The sequence below is a fragment of the Haemaphysalis longicornis genome, unplaced genomic scaffold (assembly GCF_048455015.1).
Source record: "Haemaphysalis longicornis isolate Haplotype H1 unplaced genomic scaffold, Haemaphysalis longicornis Haplotype H1 scaffold_10, whole genome shotgun sequence".
NCBI lineage: Eukaryota > Metazoa > Arthropoda > Arachnida > Ixodida > Ixodidae > Haemaphysalis > Haemaphysalis longicornis.
This window is the reverse complement of record NW_027526204.1, coordinates 102,811,971-102,831,190: the sequence shown is the minus strand read 5'-3', so window position 1 is coordinate 102,831,190 and position 19,220 is coordinate 102,811,971. Positions and strand designations below refer to the sequence as shown.

At 42.4% G+C, this 19,220-nt stretch overlaps 1 protein-coding gene across 1 annotated transcript in view; it reads right to left on the bottom strand.

The window, feature by feature from the left end:
* Positions 1 to 19,220, bottom strand: part of LOC144159992 (luciferin 4-monooxygenase-like) — a 45,818-nt gene that overhangs the window by 6,119 nt on the left and 20,479 nt on the right. The window contains exons 6-10 of the mRNA XM_077691618.1: positions 18,209 to 18,377; positions 11,835 to 12,006; positions 7,980 to 8,080; positions 7,082 to 7,226; positions 2,750 to 3,022 (exon numbers count right to left, since the gene is read on the bottom strand). Coding sequence (XP_077547744.1) covers positions 2,750 to 3,022; positions 7,082 to 7,226; positions 7,980 to 8,080; positions 11,835 to 12,006; positions 18,209 to 18,377 — 860 coding nt within the window. The remainder of the gene's footprint in view (positions 1 to 2,749; positions 3,023 to 7,081; positions 7,227 to 7,979; positions 8,081 to 11,834; positions 12,007 to 18,208; positions 18,378 to 19,220) is intronic.

The window sequence follows — 19,220 nt, the reverse complement described above, 5'->3', positions numbered from 1 at the left end:
CTAGTAGCAGGCGGAGCGAAAGCACGCTGCCTCGCGGGGAATAGCAGAACGCTCTTGAGGCGTAACGAGATGCTTTCCAAGAGAGAGTAGTAGTACCCGTCTGCAGTATCCGGGAACGCCGCCGCCAATAGAGCTTATTTACGCCTAAAGGGAGTGACGGAACGCTGCCTTGGAGATGGCATTGCAATTCCCTCACAAGGTTCAAGTACTCCGCTTCGAAAGCAGCAAGTAAATCCCACGGGGAGTGTTTCGCCTCTCGTTCGGCCGCCACGCGCTACTCCTCGGAAGAGTCGCCCAATGCTTCCAAAGGGAGTGAAATATGGGACAAAAGTTTTTACTCCTAGACAGAGTGCCCAGCACTCCTCGAGTTCTTAGAGTGTACGACAGATGTCTCGTTTCTGTAACGGAGCCAGTAGAGTATGGTAGCCTTTGTTTCGCTAGGAAATCTTCGTTTGTGATTCTTTATGGGGAGCTGGTGGGGATATAACTGCATCGGCTGCCTTAGCAGCATATTGTATTTCAATGAATATGCTACATTGAAGGCACACGTGGTACAACTACCATTTTGGTACACTTCTTCACAGAGCGACATACCACTAAATATTGTTTGTGCTTTGACCGACGTATAATTTCTTCTGTTTTGTTTGGCTTCTATTTCTATAACATCTATTCTCCGAGCCCTAAAAAACGTCGACTCCAGTCAATTTTAAGGCCGCTTGTGTGTCGCCCCGACAAGAAGTATCTCGGTAAAGCACAGTGCCATTTTTCGTCTTACTAATTACAAAAACCCTATCCACGCTGTGTGTGCGCACAGTACAATATTTTGGTTTCCGAAGAAACAGCCATTGCAGTAAAATAAAAATTGGGCGAGAAAAAACAACGCTTGGAAAACTCATAATTATCCTGGACGCCTGGTGTAACGGGACTACACCAGACTGAAAAGATGTCGCTCAATCTTAATCTGTAACAACGTCGTTTTGCACACCTTTTACTACCACGAGACCAACTGTTCCCGCTCCCTATTCGCACAAGTCGGCAACGTTCAGCATGGGCCACTGAATGAGAGAGAGAGAGAAAGAAAAGTAAAGGAAAAGCAGGAATGGTAACCAGGCTACGGCCTAGTATGCTATCCTGCACTGGGGAAAGGGGAACAATGAGAAAAAAGAGGAAAATAGAAAAAGAAGGGGAAAGGTACGGACAGAGCGTGGAGTGGTGTGCCCAGCGGTACGACACTATAGACAAGAAAGTTCACGACAGTTCTTAGAGGGTAGTGTTGCGCTACAGTCTTTTGGGCAATTCCGTCGCTTTGAGGAAACACAGGAGCGCTTTTGTCGCCTTGTCCGCAGATGACGGAGAAGGCCAGTGGCCCAGGATTGTCTCCTCAGAGAACGGGCGCCGAGAGTCTAACTTCGTAGAGTCGCAGAGAGCTGGCTGCGTTCGGATGAAAACCGTGGGCAATCGCAGAGGACATGTCGTATGGTCTCTGGTGTGTCACAGACTTCGCACGCCTCACTGGCTGCCATTCCAATCAAATAGGCGTAAGCATTTGTGAATGCGACTCCAAGCCAGAGGCGACAAATAATGGTTGCATCAGATCATGGGAGGCCTAATGGGAGGGGGCGCTGAAGATGGGGGTCCAGGGTATGGATACGAGCGCTCGTGAACTCTTGGGTACTCCATTTCGATAGCGTGGTCTCCCGAGCAAGTTTTTGGAGAGTCCTAGCGGCGTCCGTCCTGGATAACGGTATAGATATGGTCTCCGTTTTTTGGTGTGCCAAGCGTGCGGCAGCGTCCGCACTTTCGTTTCCGACAATGCCGCAATGACTGGGAAGCCACTGAAAGGCAATGTCATGACCCGCTTGGGTGGCACGGTCGTACAGTAGTCTTATCTCGGCCAGCAGCTGTTCATGAGGTCCACGTCACAGGGCTGACTGGAGCGATTGAAGTGCAGGTTTTGAGTCGCAGAAGAGCGCCCATCTTCGGCATGAAGTTTGTTCAATTGTATGAAGGGCACAACGAATGGCGGTAAGTTCTGCAGCCGTGGAAGTGGTAAGGTGGGCTATTTTGAATTCTGTGGACATGGACATTCGTGGTATAACGACGGCGCCGGCAGAACTAGATGTTGTTACGGAGCCATCGGTGTAAATATGGGTGCAGTCACTGTATCTCTCGTGTAAATAAATGAGACTTAACTGCTGTACTGCCACCGTTGGAAAATCTTGCTTCTTTGTTAAGCCTGGGATACTGAGGCATGCTCGAGGCTGCGTCGTACACCAAAGTGGGAGTGGCGGCCTCAGCGCAGGCGTGTAGTTGGATGGTATGCTGGTGAAGTTGGAAGCTACAACCTTTGCGAAAGACGCATGGGGCGTGTAGATGGTAGACTAGCAAGGTGATGATCCGGCAGCCTGGTTAGGTGCCTAATATGCGCCCTCAAGCCGCAGCAACCATTGCTGTGGCTTGTGATCACCCCTTACCGACTTACGTCACTGAATAAAATACCAAAAATGGTTAGGGGGTTAGAGGATCACCCAGCAGCCTTCCTCAATAATAATCTGCGCAATTCTTTTGATAGATTGAAAATGTACTTTACTTACTCCTCATTTGATTGACGACCTCGGTGACCTCGGTATGTCACCGGCGGCCGCAAGGGCACCGATCCAATCCTTGACTTTACACCCACAAAAGTTTAGGTTACGGAGTGCCCACTTCACCGCGCAGCAATCTGAACCAACTGGGAATGGTCACTTACTTTCGATGTATTTCACAAATTCTAGCTGCTTGGCCTCCTCTTCCTGGGGCGTTCTTGGTCGGGCCTTACCCTTCAGCACAATGAAAGCCCTAGGCGCCTCTCCGCAAACGCTATGAGGGACGCCTACGACGGCAGCCTGCGCGACGTCGGCGTGGTCCTGAAGCAGTTCCTCCAGTTCCGCTGGTGCCACCTGAAGGTCCATGCACTTGACGAAGTCCTTGATTCTGTCCAATACGTACACCTCGCCACGTGCTGAGTAGTAGCCCGTGTCACCTAGAAAAGAACTAGGCTTTGGATGAACTCGAAAACAAGAAAGCACCCCTCGTATTCGAATAGATTGCATTAAAAATGGTTACTGTTTGAGCACCTTTGTAGAACCCCGGTGCCTATGACAACTGAATCCTGGCAGCAATAAAATGACGCGGACAACGCTTCATCGTCTGTAGTCCCTGGGGACCTTAGAAACCACCCACTCAATACCATCCTGCTGCTTGTCCTGTTTCTGTGAGCGTTTAAGATGCATCATTTATTTACTAAGGCAGCGTGATTAAAGATGTTTTAGATTCCCAGAGCTTCTCTAATACGCTAAAACTAGGGGCACTGTGGAACAGTATTACAATGAACTATTCTGAGGTTCTTATTCTTGTTGAACCTAAGATCCTTTATATACACTCTCCAACGCTGCCGAGAAAAGCTCTCCGCTATTTTCTCTAACATGGACGCACTGAGGATGTTGCAGGTATCTACAGCACTGAGCGGAACTGCGTGATTTGGTTGTAGAGCCGATACACCACCCATTTTCTGCTTTCATTTTGCTTTGGCTTTCTTAGAAGTGACTATCGTATTCGTTTATTGTTACAAGTTAAATAAAACCGCCCAATATCCACCGACTGACAAAGCCTGACGCCGGAAAATAATTCTAGGACAAACGTAGAGAGAAAAGTTTTAGCCACATTTATGTGTAATCTATTGGACGCAGGGGGAACCTTTTGGTATCAGATTCTTTCTCACCGCCTATCTGGAATAATGAATGCGCTGGTTGAACACGTTCTGAAAGTAGTAAGACATAAAAAGTTAAAAAAAAACGTTGCGGGTTCATTTCAGTCAGGGAAGCATTGTAATTGAATACACATATAGCGGATAGTTTTATCAAGGATTTGCTGTGAATGCAGGGTCAAATAATTTAGGAGAAGCCGACATCAGTTCATGTGGCCTTTTAATGTTTTCATTATGGCTGTCTACAATTATAAGGGACATTCTTTGTTCTTGATGTTCTTGTGAAGAGGTGTAAACTCCAATGGTAAAACGTGTAGGCATTATTGTAATAAATATTTATTTAAAGTTTGAACAATTCTACGCACTGTATCCTGAAGTCTGCTTTAGCGATGGGTGCGTTTTTTTATACGATCTTAGACCGGCAGCAGAATGTGAGCGAGATGCATTAGTGCATGAATACCCGCGTTCGTTGCAAGAAATTTTATCTCATTTAATTTTATTTATTGCACCTTCAAGGCCCAAAGTCGTTACAGAAGCGAGTGGAGTGAATACCTAACACAAATACAGGAACGAATATCGAAAACAGGAAAATCGAAAAAACAAAAAGAAAAATGCGGAGTAACCGAAATGTTGTTGTATAGCATGTAAAGGCAGGCAACTCGGTTATGCTAGTAATTGAGGCGTAGAGGTATTTGCATTCATAGGTGGTTATTGTAATGAATGAGTAAAAAAATAAATTCGAGCGGCACTCTCGAACGAAAATTTATGGCAGTGATCCGTGCGAGGTGATATATGCGAAGGTGCAGATAATAGTTGACTTCACAACTCCGGATTGTAATATTAAAATTTGTGCGGTAGCGCTGATCGTGCTAGTTTCCTAAAGTGCGAGAGGAGAGAGAGGTTTAAAGTTGCCTTTATAGATGTAACACTCGCTGTCCGGGAGCAGTAAACGTGCACTGCGATTTTGTGCAGATTCTGTTGCATTTGTTAGATAGTCTACTCCAGCGTCCCAGACAGAAGAAGCATATTCACACTAAGGACATACTAGTGTTTTCCAAATAAGCAGCTTTACGATAGCTGGCTCCATTGAAATATTGCGACGAAGGCAGCCAACCGTGCGGTTGGCTTTGTGAGTGATATGGTTAATGTGAGTTTTCCAGGAAAGGTTGGATGTTTTGCAGACGCCGAAGTATTTATAAGAAGTGACCTCTTTGAGTACAGAGTTCATAATGTGATAGTTGTGTAAGTTAAGCTTAGCAGTACTGCGGGAAATTCTAAATAGTTTGCACTTTTGACTGTTGATACGCATCTTTCAAGTATCACACCAGGTAAAAATTATATCTAGATCAGACTGGTATGTTAGAGTGTTATATCCTGATGATATTAAACGGTAAACGACTCAATCATCTGGGAGTCACCTTATTGAGGATGTTACGGAGTTAGGCAAGTCCTTAATATAAATAAAAAAAAGCAAAGCTCCGAGAACGGAACCTTGCGGAACCCCGGAGGTGGCAGGACTAAGTGCTGAGCCGAAATTGTTAGCAGAGAAAAATTGGGTTCGATTGGATAAAGTGTTTCCAATGCACAAGATAATATCACAGTCAACGTTGAGGGAACTTACTTTATGACAAAGTAATTGGCGGGCAACAAGATCAAATGCTTTGGAAAAGTCTTAGAAGATGGTGTCAATGTGGAATCCATTAGCTAACGCGGTACAAATGTCATGTGTAAAAGAAATAAGCTAAGTATCACAAGAAAATGATTGACGAAAGCCGTGCTGACTGGGTGAAAAGAGCGAATTCGGTTCAAGAAATTTATAAAGCGTGGAGTATATTCTCCCGAATCTTGCATGGCACACTAATATAAATAGGGCTGAAATTTAAAGGGGAATGCATGTCGTCAGATTTAAACAATGGAACCACGTTTCGTTTTTAAAATCCTTTGGAAAAGAACGCGACAAAAGAGACTGGGAAAAATATTGCTCATAAATATAGATGAGTACACTTCAGCATTTTCCAAGAACTAAATTAATACCATCTATTCCCGAAGAAAACATTTTCAAATTACGCATCAGCTTCATGACACCTTCATAATCAATAATCACGGGATCCATTTCGAGAAGTTCATCTTAACAAGTTCAGGTAAAGTGCAAGGTAACAGGTTATTCGAAAACGATTTAGAAAACACATCATTCAGTACATAACACCATTCTTCACGCGGAACAAAAGTACCATCTACATCAGTTAATGATACAGTGTTACATTCAGAGCCCTTGATGGTTTTTCAAACATTTTAATATTCATACACAAAAGAGACGGCACAGTGTTGTAGAAGAAAACGCGTTTATCTTCTGTGATAGAATTTTTAAACAGTGCGGCAATCTCGTGGTAAGCGCACCAACTATGACTCGATGTAGTCGAGGGTTTGACGGCATACCGTATGGTTAGGAAACATGCTTTTAATGGTTTAGAGGTCACTGACCAAAGTCAAAATATACAAATGACGTTTCGGGAGCACTACGGCTCCCTTGTTCACACTCTAGCGAACAAGGGACCCGTACAAGGGAGTGTGAACAAGGGAGCCGTAGTGCTCCCCAAACGTCATTTGTATATTTTGACTTTGGTCAGTGACCTCTAAACCATTTCAACTCTGACTCGTGTAGCATTTCCAAGCTTGCCGGAAGAGTGGCTTTCTTTGTTCAAGATACGTTTTATAGGCACAATAAACCATGGTGACTGATGGTTACAGTGAAAGATTCGCAGAGGTTAGTATTTTTGTACTAAAACATTTACTTTGTTTTTTAAAACAAATAATTGCACTGGTGCATTGTATAGGATTTACAAGACAAACATCATTTTATTTTCGTGTGTGACACATAGATAATTTAAACGTGTAAATTTGGTTGCTTTTTTTAAAGAGAAGCAGCATGCTAATTTATTCGAATAACTGCTGAATAAAGTCGGCTTTTTCCAATCTAGCAGAAGTCCTTCAGGCGGGCCGTGGGGCCCTATAACTGCGACCGTTTCCACCATGCAAAATTATAGTATCTTTTCCAGCACACTGAAGACCTAGATTAACTTTGGGTACATGATTTACTCCGAAGAAGGAGTACTATTTCGCAGTGTAGTTTACCACGTCTGATTTCATTTTAGAGGGATGTGGGCTCATTTGGCAAAGAAACACCCTTACTAGATTTTTGCGAAAGGATTATGAATACACATCTCAGAAAATTGTCGTTGTAATTACAAAGTCAAGACGATGCCGCCAATCACAACTCATCTGGTTTATATTAAAATGGCAAACAACAAAACACCGCTAATGAAAAAATGTACTGACCCGACTTGATGTAACCTTCTTCGTCGTATATTTCTGCCGTTGCCTCGGGGTTGTCAAGGTAGCCTTTGAAACAAACTGGACCTTTGATACAGAGCTCTCCACACTGCCCTGGTCCAAGCTTCTTTCTCGTGTCTAGATCTACTACCTGTCAAACCAAGGAAAAATCAACACACCCAATGAGAATACCTGTTTGAAATTTTATATTTCGCTTTATTATTTTCCACAAGTTGGCTTTGCGGAATCAGAATTTCGCTACTTTACTCCATTAATAGTCATTTAGCCATTGCATATGAGCATTCCACAAAGCTTAAAATTACTTTATGTTCATTACAAAATGTCTTGCGGCTGTTCTGACAACTTTCGCTTTAGGAACTGAGAAGTTTTAAGGTTGCATTGCAAGAATTCGCGGTTTTATATCAGCAGCAGAGAAAGTGCTTCTGCAGGAAGAGTGAACAAAATACAGCAGTAGAACTTTCCCGCCGAGTAAGCGCGGTGACGTTTCTGGCTAAACTGATCTCATGTACTTTGAATATTTCGTCATGGTAGCAGGATTAAAACACCGTGAGGCGTTTTTGGGGGCACCAGAAAATTCCATGTTAACGTAGAGCATAGGTATAGTTGTATCATGGAGCGCACCAAGTATTGTACCTTGATGCTGTAGCAATGATTTGGGTTTAGGTATGCACCAGCAGGATTTATCGCCGCTCGCTCGTAAAACTGTATGTGCACAATACACTTGAGATTCAAGCTCTGACAATAACGATAGAGGGTAGGTGCTCTTCTGGATGAAAACAGGAGTGTTTTGTATGTTGTGAAACAAAAATAAATTCATTTAGCAGAATCCACGAATTTGATTCGAGTCACCACAGCTGTGTTAACAAATGAAATGGTACTTTACCTTAATGCTGACGTAAGGCTCGGGCGTTCCTGCGGTTTTAAAGTCGTGGCACATCCCTCTGGTGTAAGCGCAAGCGCAGGAAACCTCGCTCAGGCCGTAACCTGCAATTTGGTAAAAAAAACTTAGGTGACCACTTACAGTATGTGGAAAACAATAATGCCGGTTCATGCATAATGTCTACAAGCACGAATTGGATTGAATTTGAAAAGAAAGACATATAGGTATTTTTGATGGCGAAAACGACGGATGCGGTAAAACAACCGTGTTAACGACAGCGATAAAACGTCTACTCTAAATAAGATGCCATGAACACAAAATGCAAGTTTGTTTTATTCGAAAGATTTGGTGTTTTGAAGTGCCCCAAGCGCTTGTCCGGGAGCAAACAATGCGTTACTCACTAAGAAGTTAGACATTTAAGGTTAATATTTTGATCTTACGCCAAATTGTGTGCTTCGTGACTTTTGCGATGACGCAACAAGGACAGGTCTTCACGCGAGTGTTAGTACGCCATTCCATCGACAGCAGAATGGGAACGTCTTGTTTACCGTCAATTCCCCAAGGTGGCGCCACCATGAAGCGCATGACCGTTGTACGCTCTCGCCTTGTTTCTGAATCTATTTGACCAGAATTGTTTTGTTATGGCTGGAAGTAATCGTTTCGTGAAATGTTGCGTATGCTCGAGAAACAGTATCAGATAAGACATTGTCGCTTACGCTAATCAGCGCCAGTGTCGTGGGAGACAACCCCAAAGCGCCGGACTGCTGTGCAGCTATAACAAGCATAGTGCGGGCGGTACCAACATCAATGCGCACTGGTACTTTTATGTTTTCATGTGCTTTCGGAACTTCCATTGGTTACCCCACCATTCTTACTGCTATAAAAGATATAAAATTTATTTAAGCGAAAATACCTCGTTCTGCAGGCTCATAGGCCTCGCCTAACTTTCGTTTGCATTTGCCGGCCGCAGCCAATCGCACAGCTCTGCATATTACGTCATAGGTTGTAGTACGGGAAATGAGCTAGTGAGTCGCATAGCCATTCCTTTTTGTCCTAATAATGTAGCTTGTATAAGCGAAGTTTACGTCAAAAATTGGCGTAAGCTGATTCCAACAAGGCAATATTTGGAATGAACCAAAATTGTGTTTTGTCTGCAACACCCATTTAGGGACAGTTTGATACTGCGCGTAAGATTTTTATTGAAATCGATATCACAGGTGTTTTCAGTCAAATGCAAAGGCTGAATCCGGAAGATGGTAAGTCGCGTTGCTTATTCGAAGGCAATTGTTAGCGTCAATTTGCGGTTAATTTATACCAAACGTTTAGGAGGCCAGTGGCATCTTCCACTGGCTCTTGCAACTGCATGTATGAGGTCGACGCCTACTGCGGCATGATGTACCATTGATTTTTTTATGAATTGCGCTACCGCAAACACCACTTTCAAAGCGGCGCTTGTGCTTCTATCTCATGAAATATTTGGATTTCACCCTTCCATTTTGCAAAAGCAATATCACAATACCAGTGCACCACACATTGAACCCCAAAAAAGGGAGGACAGCAAGAGGCCCTTTATTCTTGTCAGTTAATCGGTGCATCTCGCTATTACTATAAACGAACTTGCCACAGCACGCTCGTTACATTATCAAAACTGTGCAATTGTATTTTGTGTCCTTTTGTATAATATTTCCTCGAAGGAGAAAAGACCATTTGTGTCATTAAAAAGTATGATGTTTAAACTCTTATAGAGGATCAGTCACAGGAACAATTTTGTGCAAAATATGTCATGGTGACATTTACAAATACCCGACAAAATATATACTGCTCTGAAAGTACTCTACCTAAACAAAAACTAAACACATCTCCACCCAGTGGGAAATCTTAAACACCAGAGCTGGGCGTTGTTTTTACAGAGATTTCGTTTAGCTTCGGATTTGTTTTGGCGTAAGGTTGGAGTCGTCTTATTACCCAATTTTTACATAATTTGTTTCCGGATAGTTCTGATAAAGCGAAAGTTCCAGCTGTTTTCTGTAACCGTTCTTCCTTCGTAAATGGCCTTGCATACACTGCAAACAGTATTGCAGTAATGTTTGCAACAACTTCAATGTGAAATAACTATGTATGACAGGTAAATGAACCCCAGGCTAATGGCTGAATCGCCCTATTGAGAAATTGTCGGATAATTTTTCCCGTATAACTTTGATAACACGAGACCTAGAGCAGTTTTCTCAAATGATACTTCCGCTGTTGATGGCCATGCTTCACTGTACAAAAAGCATTTTCGGAAATCAATAAAATGGCTAGATGCGCTACTTGGTACATATTAGATTTATGATGACAAACAGCGCAAGAAAAACGGCCAAAAGGAGAGGGGACGACGCACAGTGCTGAACTCTCTACCAAAAGTTTATTAGAAAGAAAACAGGTATTTATACACCAAACCTTACTATCGGGTGAACAGATAACACGGGGAATGCAGGTGATCAACCGCAGTTGACATCCTTAAACAGTGTGGTATGTGACGATGTTCCGCATCCAAGAAGTGACAGATTCTGGTAGCGGATACCAAATTTAAATTCCTTGTCGACTAGTGACACAGAAGAAGCACTAACGCACTTGCCCTCCTTGCTTCTGGTATGGAAGGCCTCTATTATTTATGACGTGCTTGGCAACTTGGCTTTTTTTTCTACTACATTTGTATCCTTAAAGATGTAGAAATAACTTCTACACTTTTTGAGGTGCTGTGCAATGTGTGAATAGGCGAAACCCTTTAAAGAATGTCTATGCTCAATTAGTCGAATGTTAAGGCATCTTGGCGCCAAATAAATTAGGAAACGTATGTGGCGCTGTAGATAGGAGTTTGGCAGATATTGCTACATGTGGAAGCTGTGAAGTAAACCGTGTGTCGAGTTTTGGGCCTTGTAGTGTTGGTGCGGTGTATGTGATTCCTTCTATCTGCGGTCAAGTTGATATTGGGCAAGCGGGCCGATTCGTTTACATTCGACTGATAAAGCCTATACGTTCACACATTGCACAGCACAGCAAAAAGTGTAGAGGTTGTTTTCCTGTCTTTAAGGATGCAAAAGTAGCAGCCAAACATAAAACTCAGCACGGCATAGAGATAATAGAGGCCTTAAAAATGAGAAGGAACGAGGGTAAGTGTGTTAGCGCACCTTCTGCGTCATTACTTGACAAGGAATTTCAATTTCTTGTCCGCTGACAGAATCTGTCACTTTGTGGCTGCGGAACACCGTCACATACCCACCCTATACCCACCCATACCCCCAACTGCGGTTGATCACATGCATTCCCCGTGTTATCTGTTCACACGATAGTATGCTCTTGTCTATAAATACTTGTTTTCTTTCTAATAAACTTTCAGTATGAGTTCAGCACTGTGCGTCGTCCCCTCTTCTTTTGTCCCTGGGTTTCTTGCGCGGTTTTTCTCATGAATCTGAATGCGGAAATCAAGCTTACAAAGACCGAGCTTGCGCCGATATTCCTAAAGACAGTTTTATCTCTTAACGAAAATGCATTAAAAGAGATATGAAAAGAGATATCTTTTCAAAGGACATATAGGATATTGAAGAATAGATTTATTGCAGTGCAAAGACACTACTAACGCCCTTTGTCGGTGCTTTGATACAGAACCTGAAAGGAGACGTTGTGTGAAGGCTCATTCGATGAAACAGTGAGAAGTAAAAGGTTCAAGTAGATATCGCATTTGAAAAGTTTCAACAAACAATATCTGGAAGTAGCATCTATTGATAGCACACAAGTGGTTAAAACGCGGGTTTCTTTCACCCATATTCGAGCAATTTGTTAGCTGTTTAATGCATCCAACCGCGTTCTATTTCTTACCGTGGTGAATAATGCAGCCAGAAAACAGCTTTGCAAGACCTCTCATGATTTGGGATGGGATTGAACTTCCGGCAATAAAGATATTTCGCAAGCTGCTGAGGTCCAGAGCCGGTGGCAGCCCTTTTTGTACAATGTGTACACCGTGCGTGGGGTACAGAATTAAAGTTGTCACCTAAAAGAGGATATAAACATTTGGGGCAAGTTTGCAAAGCCAAAGTAGTATATCAAACTTTTATGATGGTTGCTGATGCACTTTACGGTTTAGTTGATCTTAAGCCTCAGACCTGTTGTGAAGATAAATAAAATGTGCGGTCAGTTCCCTTACCAACTATAGGCTTGCGGCCTTGAACAAACATGCACAAATAAAACTGGAAACGTATTTGCTGGTCGTGCCCAAACTGCTTACAAAATAGTCACCTATAAATTTAAACAGTTACATTTGGGGCCCCTCATCACAGTCACTGCGCCACGTGCACACATTTAATTAAAATATATATACAAAGCCAACAATGTTCAGTGTGTCGCAAAATCATCATTTTTAAACAATGGTTAGGGAGGGTAAGGACTCGTGAGCTATGTAACGCTTCCTTATAAATGCCGCTTTATTTTTCTATTAAACTTTTTTTCATTGTTGCGTTCGTAGTAATGAGCTTGTTATTACCGTAGCAATTATTCTGTATTCAGTTACGTGATATTATTTTTAGTAAGAATACAGCTGGTAATAAAACATACCTCACTTTAATTTTATAGAACAATTCCGAGCACTTCTTTTCCCTTATCAAGACAAAACACTTCAAACGTTTGTCAGAGGAACCGGAAATATAACCACTTTGTTGTTCTGTTTAAAAACAGTTAAAAGCAAAAAATAGATTTTAGGGATGAGAAACACACTTTTCACTTTGCTTACGGACGGATACGACTTTGCGGCATCCCAAACTTGATGCTTTAGTCATTCCAGCGCAAAAGTGTCGAACGATTTACCGGGAAGGTATGAACATTTATCGCTTGGAAGGCGCTTTGGCTTTTACAATTCATATCTATGATGTAAGCTTCATGTATTACAAAACACTAAACCCAGCTTTTGCCCATGCGTTGCTTAACCAAGACTTTGGGTAATTTGATAGTGAAAGGCCTTGTGTAGCGGAGTTTTTTTCTAACCGGTAGAGAAGTATTTTGTTCATCTTGCAATGGAGCACGGACAATTAGTTTTCCTTTCATTAAAGGTGGTCTGCTTCAGCAATCACAGGGTGGCTTTCACTGATTTTTTATAGGAAAAAATATTCGGTACATCTCAGGTAAGGTCACAACCATGCGTCAAATATTCCTGATACTTCCTGCGAACAAAATCGCATGCTACCTGCAGTTTCACCCCTAAACTTGAGGCGCTCGTTCGTTACCTTGGAATAATCACGCAGTGGAACATGCAGCTTCAGAGGCATGGCTTGTATTTACTAATCCTCAACCTCGTTTGGTCGCAATCTTTTAATAGGCTACAAACTTGGTTGCGACGACGACCTTAGCGGAAACGTCTGGAATGCAATTTTGGAACGGATCCAGCAGTCGCTTTTTCTTCACAAGGAGGGTAACCTCCTATGTACTCGTTAGCATTGGTACGCGCACTGTTGCATATCAAAAGGCATTGGTTAAATATTCGTAAGGTGTTGTAAGTGCGAAAGAAGGTAATTCATGCATAACAGGGTATGGCACGTACACAACGTATTAAATCTATGGGCTTACTGCAGCTGCAGGAAGTACAAATACCGCTGTAAAGATATGGCAGCCCGGTTTGTAATGGTCCTTAACTCGACAGCGTGGTGTCGTGTGAATGACACTTTAGTCTCTTACGACCAGGTTATTGTGGTTATAATTATCAACCATAGACATACACGCACACTCCTCGAGTCAGCTACAAGAGCGCATCTATCTTAGCGGCTCCGTGTCTGAGGCACTGAAACAATCCTATTGTTTTACCTGAGAAGTATTCGTATTAGACAACGCCGTAGGTTTAGTACGCAATAAAAAGTGACGTAACATGTGTTGACGCAGGTTCTGCTGAACGGTGTCGAGTGGTTTATAACTTCTTCAACTGAATGAGAAAAACTTTCGGCTGCACCAATTCCGCGATATTGTGCGAAAGCGCCATGTATTTTCGCTTTCATATTTTTTGATTCTACACAGCGGGTATCGCCTACCCTTTGTGCGTAATAGTTTTACTAGGTAAGAAAATAGGACAAACGGATTCAAAGCAAAGCAACATATTTCTTGTGGTCAATACTCCTCGTAGGTGTCTTGTAACTAATTCAGTGATTAGAGGGCTTTGTTTCCTTTCTTCAACCCAACCGGTGTCGGTGGCAACATTTCTTGCAGCACACAGTAGTGTTTATAAAATGACCGCCTATCTGCTGACTTCGCAGGTGATCTCGTAGGAAGAATATAGTCCTCTGCCGCTCATGCAACGTAAATGCCTCTCTTTTGCCCCGCGCAAACCTCTCACGCTTTTTCCTCTCCCGCTTCGCTCTTCCAACTTGAAACACAGAAGAGGATCACTGAAGTAAATTCAATATTCATGCCTTGCACTGCTCGCGTGCCATGCAGTGGAACCTTTCGTTACTGTATAACATGGAACGCCGTCAGCAGGTCCAAACACGTCTCATGCTGTTTTTGCGTTTCTGGGAGGAAATATTTTTATAACGCATATTTTTTATTTGCTACAGCAAAAGCCAATCAGCCAAGTCTTTTAATTGAAAGAACACAGGAAATACCTTTTGGGTATTAATGTTTCATCGCAAATATGTGTAGTGGTTATTTTTTCCTGAATAATGTCGATAAAAAGTGGGATTCCTGATTTGGTAGTTAGGAAAAGTTTGGCTTATGTAAACTTCTCCTTAAAGGAATATTTTTAACTCTGGACAGGCGGCTGAATGAAGGGACATACAGAGAAACAGGCAGACATACAGAAACATATACCACAATTCTTGCTTTTAAGTAGACCGAGAAAGACAATCATCCTCAAAACGCTGTAGAGCAACCTTATACGTGTTTGTGCAACTGCGTGCACTTGTATCTTTTCACCATTTACAGCTGCAATCGTAGGGGAGCAGTGGGAGCTACGGAGCTTATCCCAAACGCCAGCTTTTTATAGAGCTTACAACGTCAACTGTTCCTCGCCGCTTGAGATACCTTGAGCACAACTAGGAGTTATTCCAATAGGTACTGAATGCCGGCGTCTACAACTTTTGCGTAATGTCTGGTGTAACATCTAGAGTTTAGGCACAACATTAGGTACCCTCCGAAATATGCCTTACGACGAACTAAGCAACGTACTACTCATTGCCCAATGAGGTGATGGCACCCGTCGATGATGACAGAAATAAAAGCATGGCATTAAGCCCAATATCCTGCGGACGCACAGCCATGCTGCTCCCACCCTCCACTGTGCCTCAATCGTTACGCAAAGGGGTTATACACTAGAAAAAAAGGAAGCTTCGACCATGGTCACGCTGGACACTGGTCACTTAAAGCGTGCAGGCAAAAATTTCCGCTTGTTGGTAACTCTTGCCATTGTTTGAATTTCTAAGCCAGAATAATCCGATCACCTGTTTCCAACCGAAATATACCCCATTACACTTGAGATAGACAATAAAGCTAAACACATCAAAAATTACATTTTAACTCTGTAGGCGCTCCCCTTTATAACCTGGAAGTGCAAGGTAGTTTTCAAGGGAAAAAATGACATATCTGTACAGTGTCTGGCTACACTTCTTCTGAAGTATGAACACGATGGTAGGCTAGTCTAATAACATTCTTTCTCTTCATTGGAGAGGTGTCTATGAGGACTGCGGTATTCGAGGGGGCTAAGTGATTATGTCTTGTAATGTTCAAACCTGCTGTTCAGAAAACAAGTCAGCATAATAGCTCTAACCTCTGACGTAGTAGGTGATATAATCTATATAGGCTGCTTAGAAACTACGATACGAAGCGGATTCTAGGGTTCCGGCCGTGGCTAGCTTCACACTTTTCAATATGTTGTATTTGGCAGAAATAATCACAAATGCCACAACGAAACTTTTTTAGACCGCTTTTTCTACCCAGAGAAAATATTTCAAGAAATAATTACAATTCCTGTAACTGACAACGAACGTGAATTTCGAGTGCTTCAAATAGGATTGAACTCTGGCATAATATAAACAGAAAAAAACGCAGGCTTCATAAGCCATTCGGGCTTAGTAAAAAAAGAATTGGATTTTTTAATCATAAAGCCATTCGCTAGCTGATAAGTGCAAGCATGTTGGCCGGGAGAAAACAACTATCACTCTTTTCCTCGTAAGTTGGATTTCATTTATGAGTTTGCCGACCAAGATAGCCCGTAGCTTTGGAGCGACACGCATTGCAAACCTAAACAAATACGAATTACCTTGGTATCGTTATGCTCCACACCAAATTATGGGACACGGGAATTCCTCCTTTTATTCCTCTAACAGAAAGATAGGAACGCGACAGCAGGATTGCATTCGTGACATCTCCCACAGAATCTCAGCGAAAATGCCACTCAGCTTCCTTTGGGTTGCTGCCTGTGCCATCCTGTCCTTCAACAAATACGCTCAAACAATGTGAGAACTGTGCAAATTAGCTTGCAGTTTATGACTGAATGAAAACCTAGGTACTCTCATATGGCATATACCTGATCACGAATATTACTGCGAATTTATTACATAACTTTCGTGAGAAAAACCCGGAATCGTGAGCAGAAGACACAAAAATTTCAGGCACATTCCACTAATAAAAGTCAGCACTATACGTAAGGCTGCTTAGCAAACAAAACTCAAAGCATGAACATAATGTATAAACCGAAACAGTTTTCTCCGTCTAATGGGCGGGTCGGTCGTAGTCCTGTCCACTCTTTTAGGGAACTCTCTTCGTCGTAAGAGCAGGTGTTTTTGGTACTCTGAGTCCTAATGAATGGGCTGGTACAGGCTGGTGACGGTTTTTGCTGCATCTAGCACTTTTCTCTTTGCTCGCATCGCATTCCCTTGCATTCTTGCATTCTCTTCCAAGGCGTACTTGTTGCTTGACTACTCTTCACTACTACCCCCAAAATGGTGCTTTAGACCCCATCGCAGTACATAAAGTACAGATATACAAAAACCTGTACAGTGGTTCAATTGCGTGCCCACAATGCCATTTTTGCCATCTATTCCTGACTAGGATAACTTCTACTTCTTTGAACCGGTAGCCAAGGGCATGACCAATCATATTCGCTAGCTTCTAAAACTTGCTTTACTATGTTCGTACTTTTTCACCATCACTCCTGTACGAGTGTAGTTGCGCAATTGTATTTACTCTGGACCGTGGTAATGATCATTTTGCTTTATGTGAGATCATTTCTTCGATTATTTATTTACCATGCTCTTTCTTTCGTTAAGGTTGCATTAAAGTATCTCGTGACATTGGCTGCTGTCGGTGGTTTGGAATGACTTTGACTCTTCAGACGACTTTCCGTGATTTACAAAGCATTTGGGAAGTAAAAGATGCAGGGTTATTGTGGCTTGTGCTCCGGTTTAACTTTTAACAACCGCACAAACCTTGTAACAGCAGTCAGCCAAGTTTACGCAACAATCTAGCGTCTGTGAACCTAAATGTGACGGCAACCTACAAGCGACCATCGTCACATCATAAAGCCATCACTCATCAAAGGGCCCCGATTTTATATTGGCCTCCATGCACATACTCCTTCTCATACAATCTCTTCGTGTGCCTACGTCGACCACTCGCAGCTCATACCACAGCGTTAAATTCGTTTTGTTAATAGCAAAGCGCCGAACGATGTTATCTTGTCTAGACTGCCGAAGTTAAAATTAATTCACTGTGGAAGGTTCCTGATAGACATCTGAAGAATACTTTCCGTCAGCATGTGAATAAATCCTGTAAGCCAAGAATTGTGACAGATATTAAAACCCTCCGCATAAAATAAAGCTAGCTGCGATGTTACAATGGTATCTATCTTTTTTGGAAATCGATACAATTGCGGCGCCGTAATCACGTGCAGTTCAAACTTCTAATACACGGCAGTGTCTTATCAGGTTCTTTTTTACCTCACTAAAAAGTTCTTTCTGTAGGGAAGATGATACCCGTAGATGTAGTGTTCTCTCAACCCCTAATCCCACGGAATAAGTGCTTGGTGGTCTAAATTGAAGCTAGCTCATTTTTGCATTCACTACAAAAACGAAATAGGAAACGTCAGCGCAGTCCCAGTGTCCCAATGTAGTAACCGCGAAAAACTTCTCTTCAGGAATCAAAATATGGGCCGCTTTTTCCAATAACATGTTTGTTTCAAGGTATTTTTCAACCAGCTGCATTACTGGGTTCTCCCTCACCTTGTACTTCTCAATGGGCGGTAGGACTGCTGCGAGGTCCATGGCAGCGAGTATGACGATCTTCACGTGATGAGTGAACATCGAAAAACAGACCCAGAAAGGAGCGGCGTGCATCACCGGCAAGTAGATCAGGCACACGTTACCTTTCTTCATTGCTGGGTTCTTATACCTGTAAAGGTATGATTGCCAACAAAGCTTGATAACCCAACTGTATGTTGACATTAAAAGCAACTACGCAATGGCCAGTGAACCTCCAATTTGTTTTCGTAAAACCACAGCGCTGACAGCCCAGGTTAGTTGAATTTTCCTCCCAGCACATTAAATTTCTTTACATTCACACAAGCGTGAACGGAGAACGAATAACAAGAACAATACAAAAAGCGATTCTAAACGGGGGCGCGGATGTGAACACGCGCTGTCACTCGCCTTTCCACACTGTAGACAATCTACTTTTTTAATATTTTCGACATGAACAATACTCAATTAAAAGAGTTCCGGTCTAATACAAAACCATAAGATTCGAACACGAAAGAGCGTCATGTAAAAAAAATTAATCAAAGTATACAAAAAACCAACGACTGGAACAAAGATTAGTTTTAGAATTCCCATAGAAAATGGTACCAACAAAAGGTACTTCTACGACGCCTTAGCACAATGTTTTTATAACCATATATGTGCGATTGCCGGTGGATGCAGACGATGGTACTCAATTCGCTAAAAAGTGCAGGTTCGAACTATCCAGTATTAAGGGGATAAGAATTAGGCTGAACTGCGCGGGAATGCGGAAGTGTGAGTATAAACTTAGAAAAAAAATGCGTACCTCGTAATTATAAGTAACCGACTCTTATTTGGTACATCCACGTTCCGAAATCTCGATTTCAGATTTATATTTTTAAAGATAGCGTTAAACGTCTTCAAAAGCTACAGAAGTGTACACAAAACAGTAGGAAAACAACCGCTTTGACTGCATATATTTTTTTATCTTGCTGTAAGGGTGGCACTAATCATATAT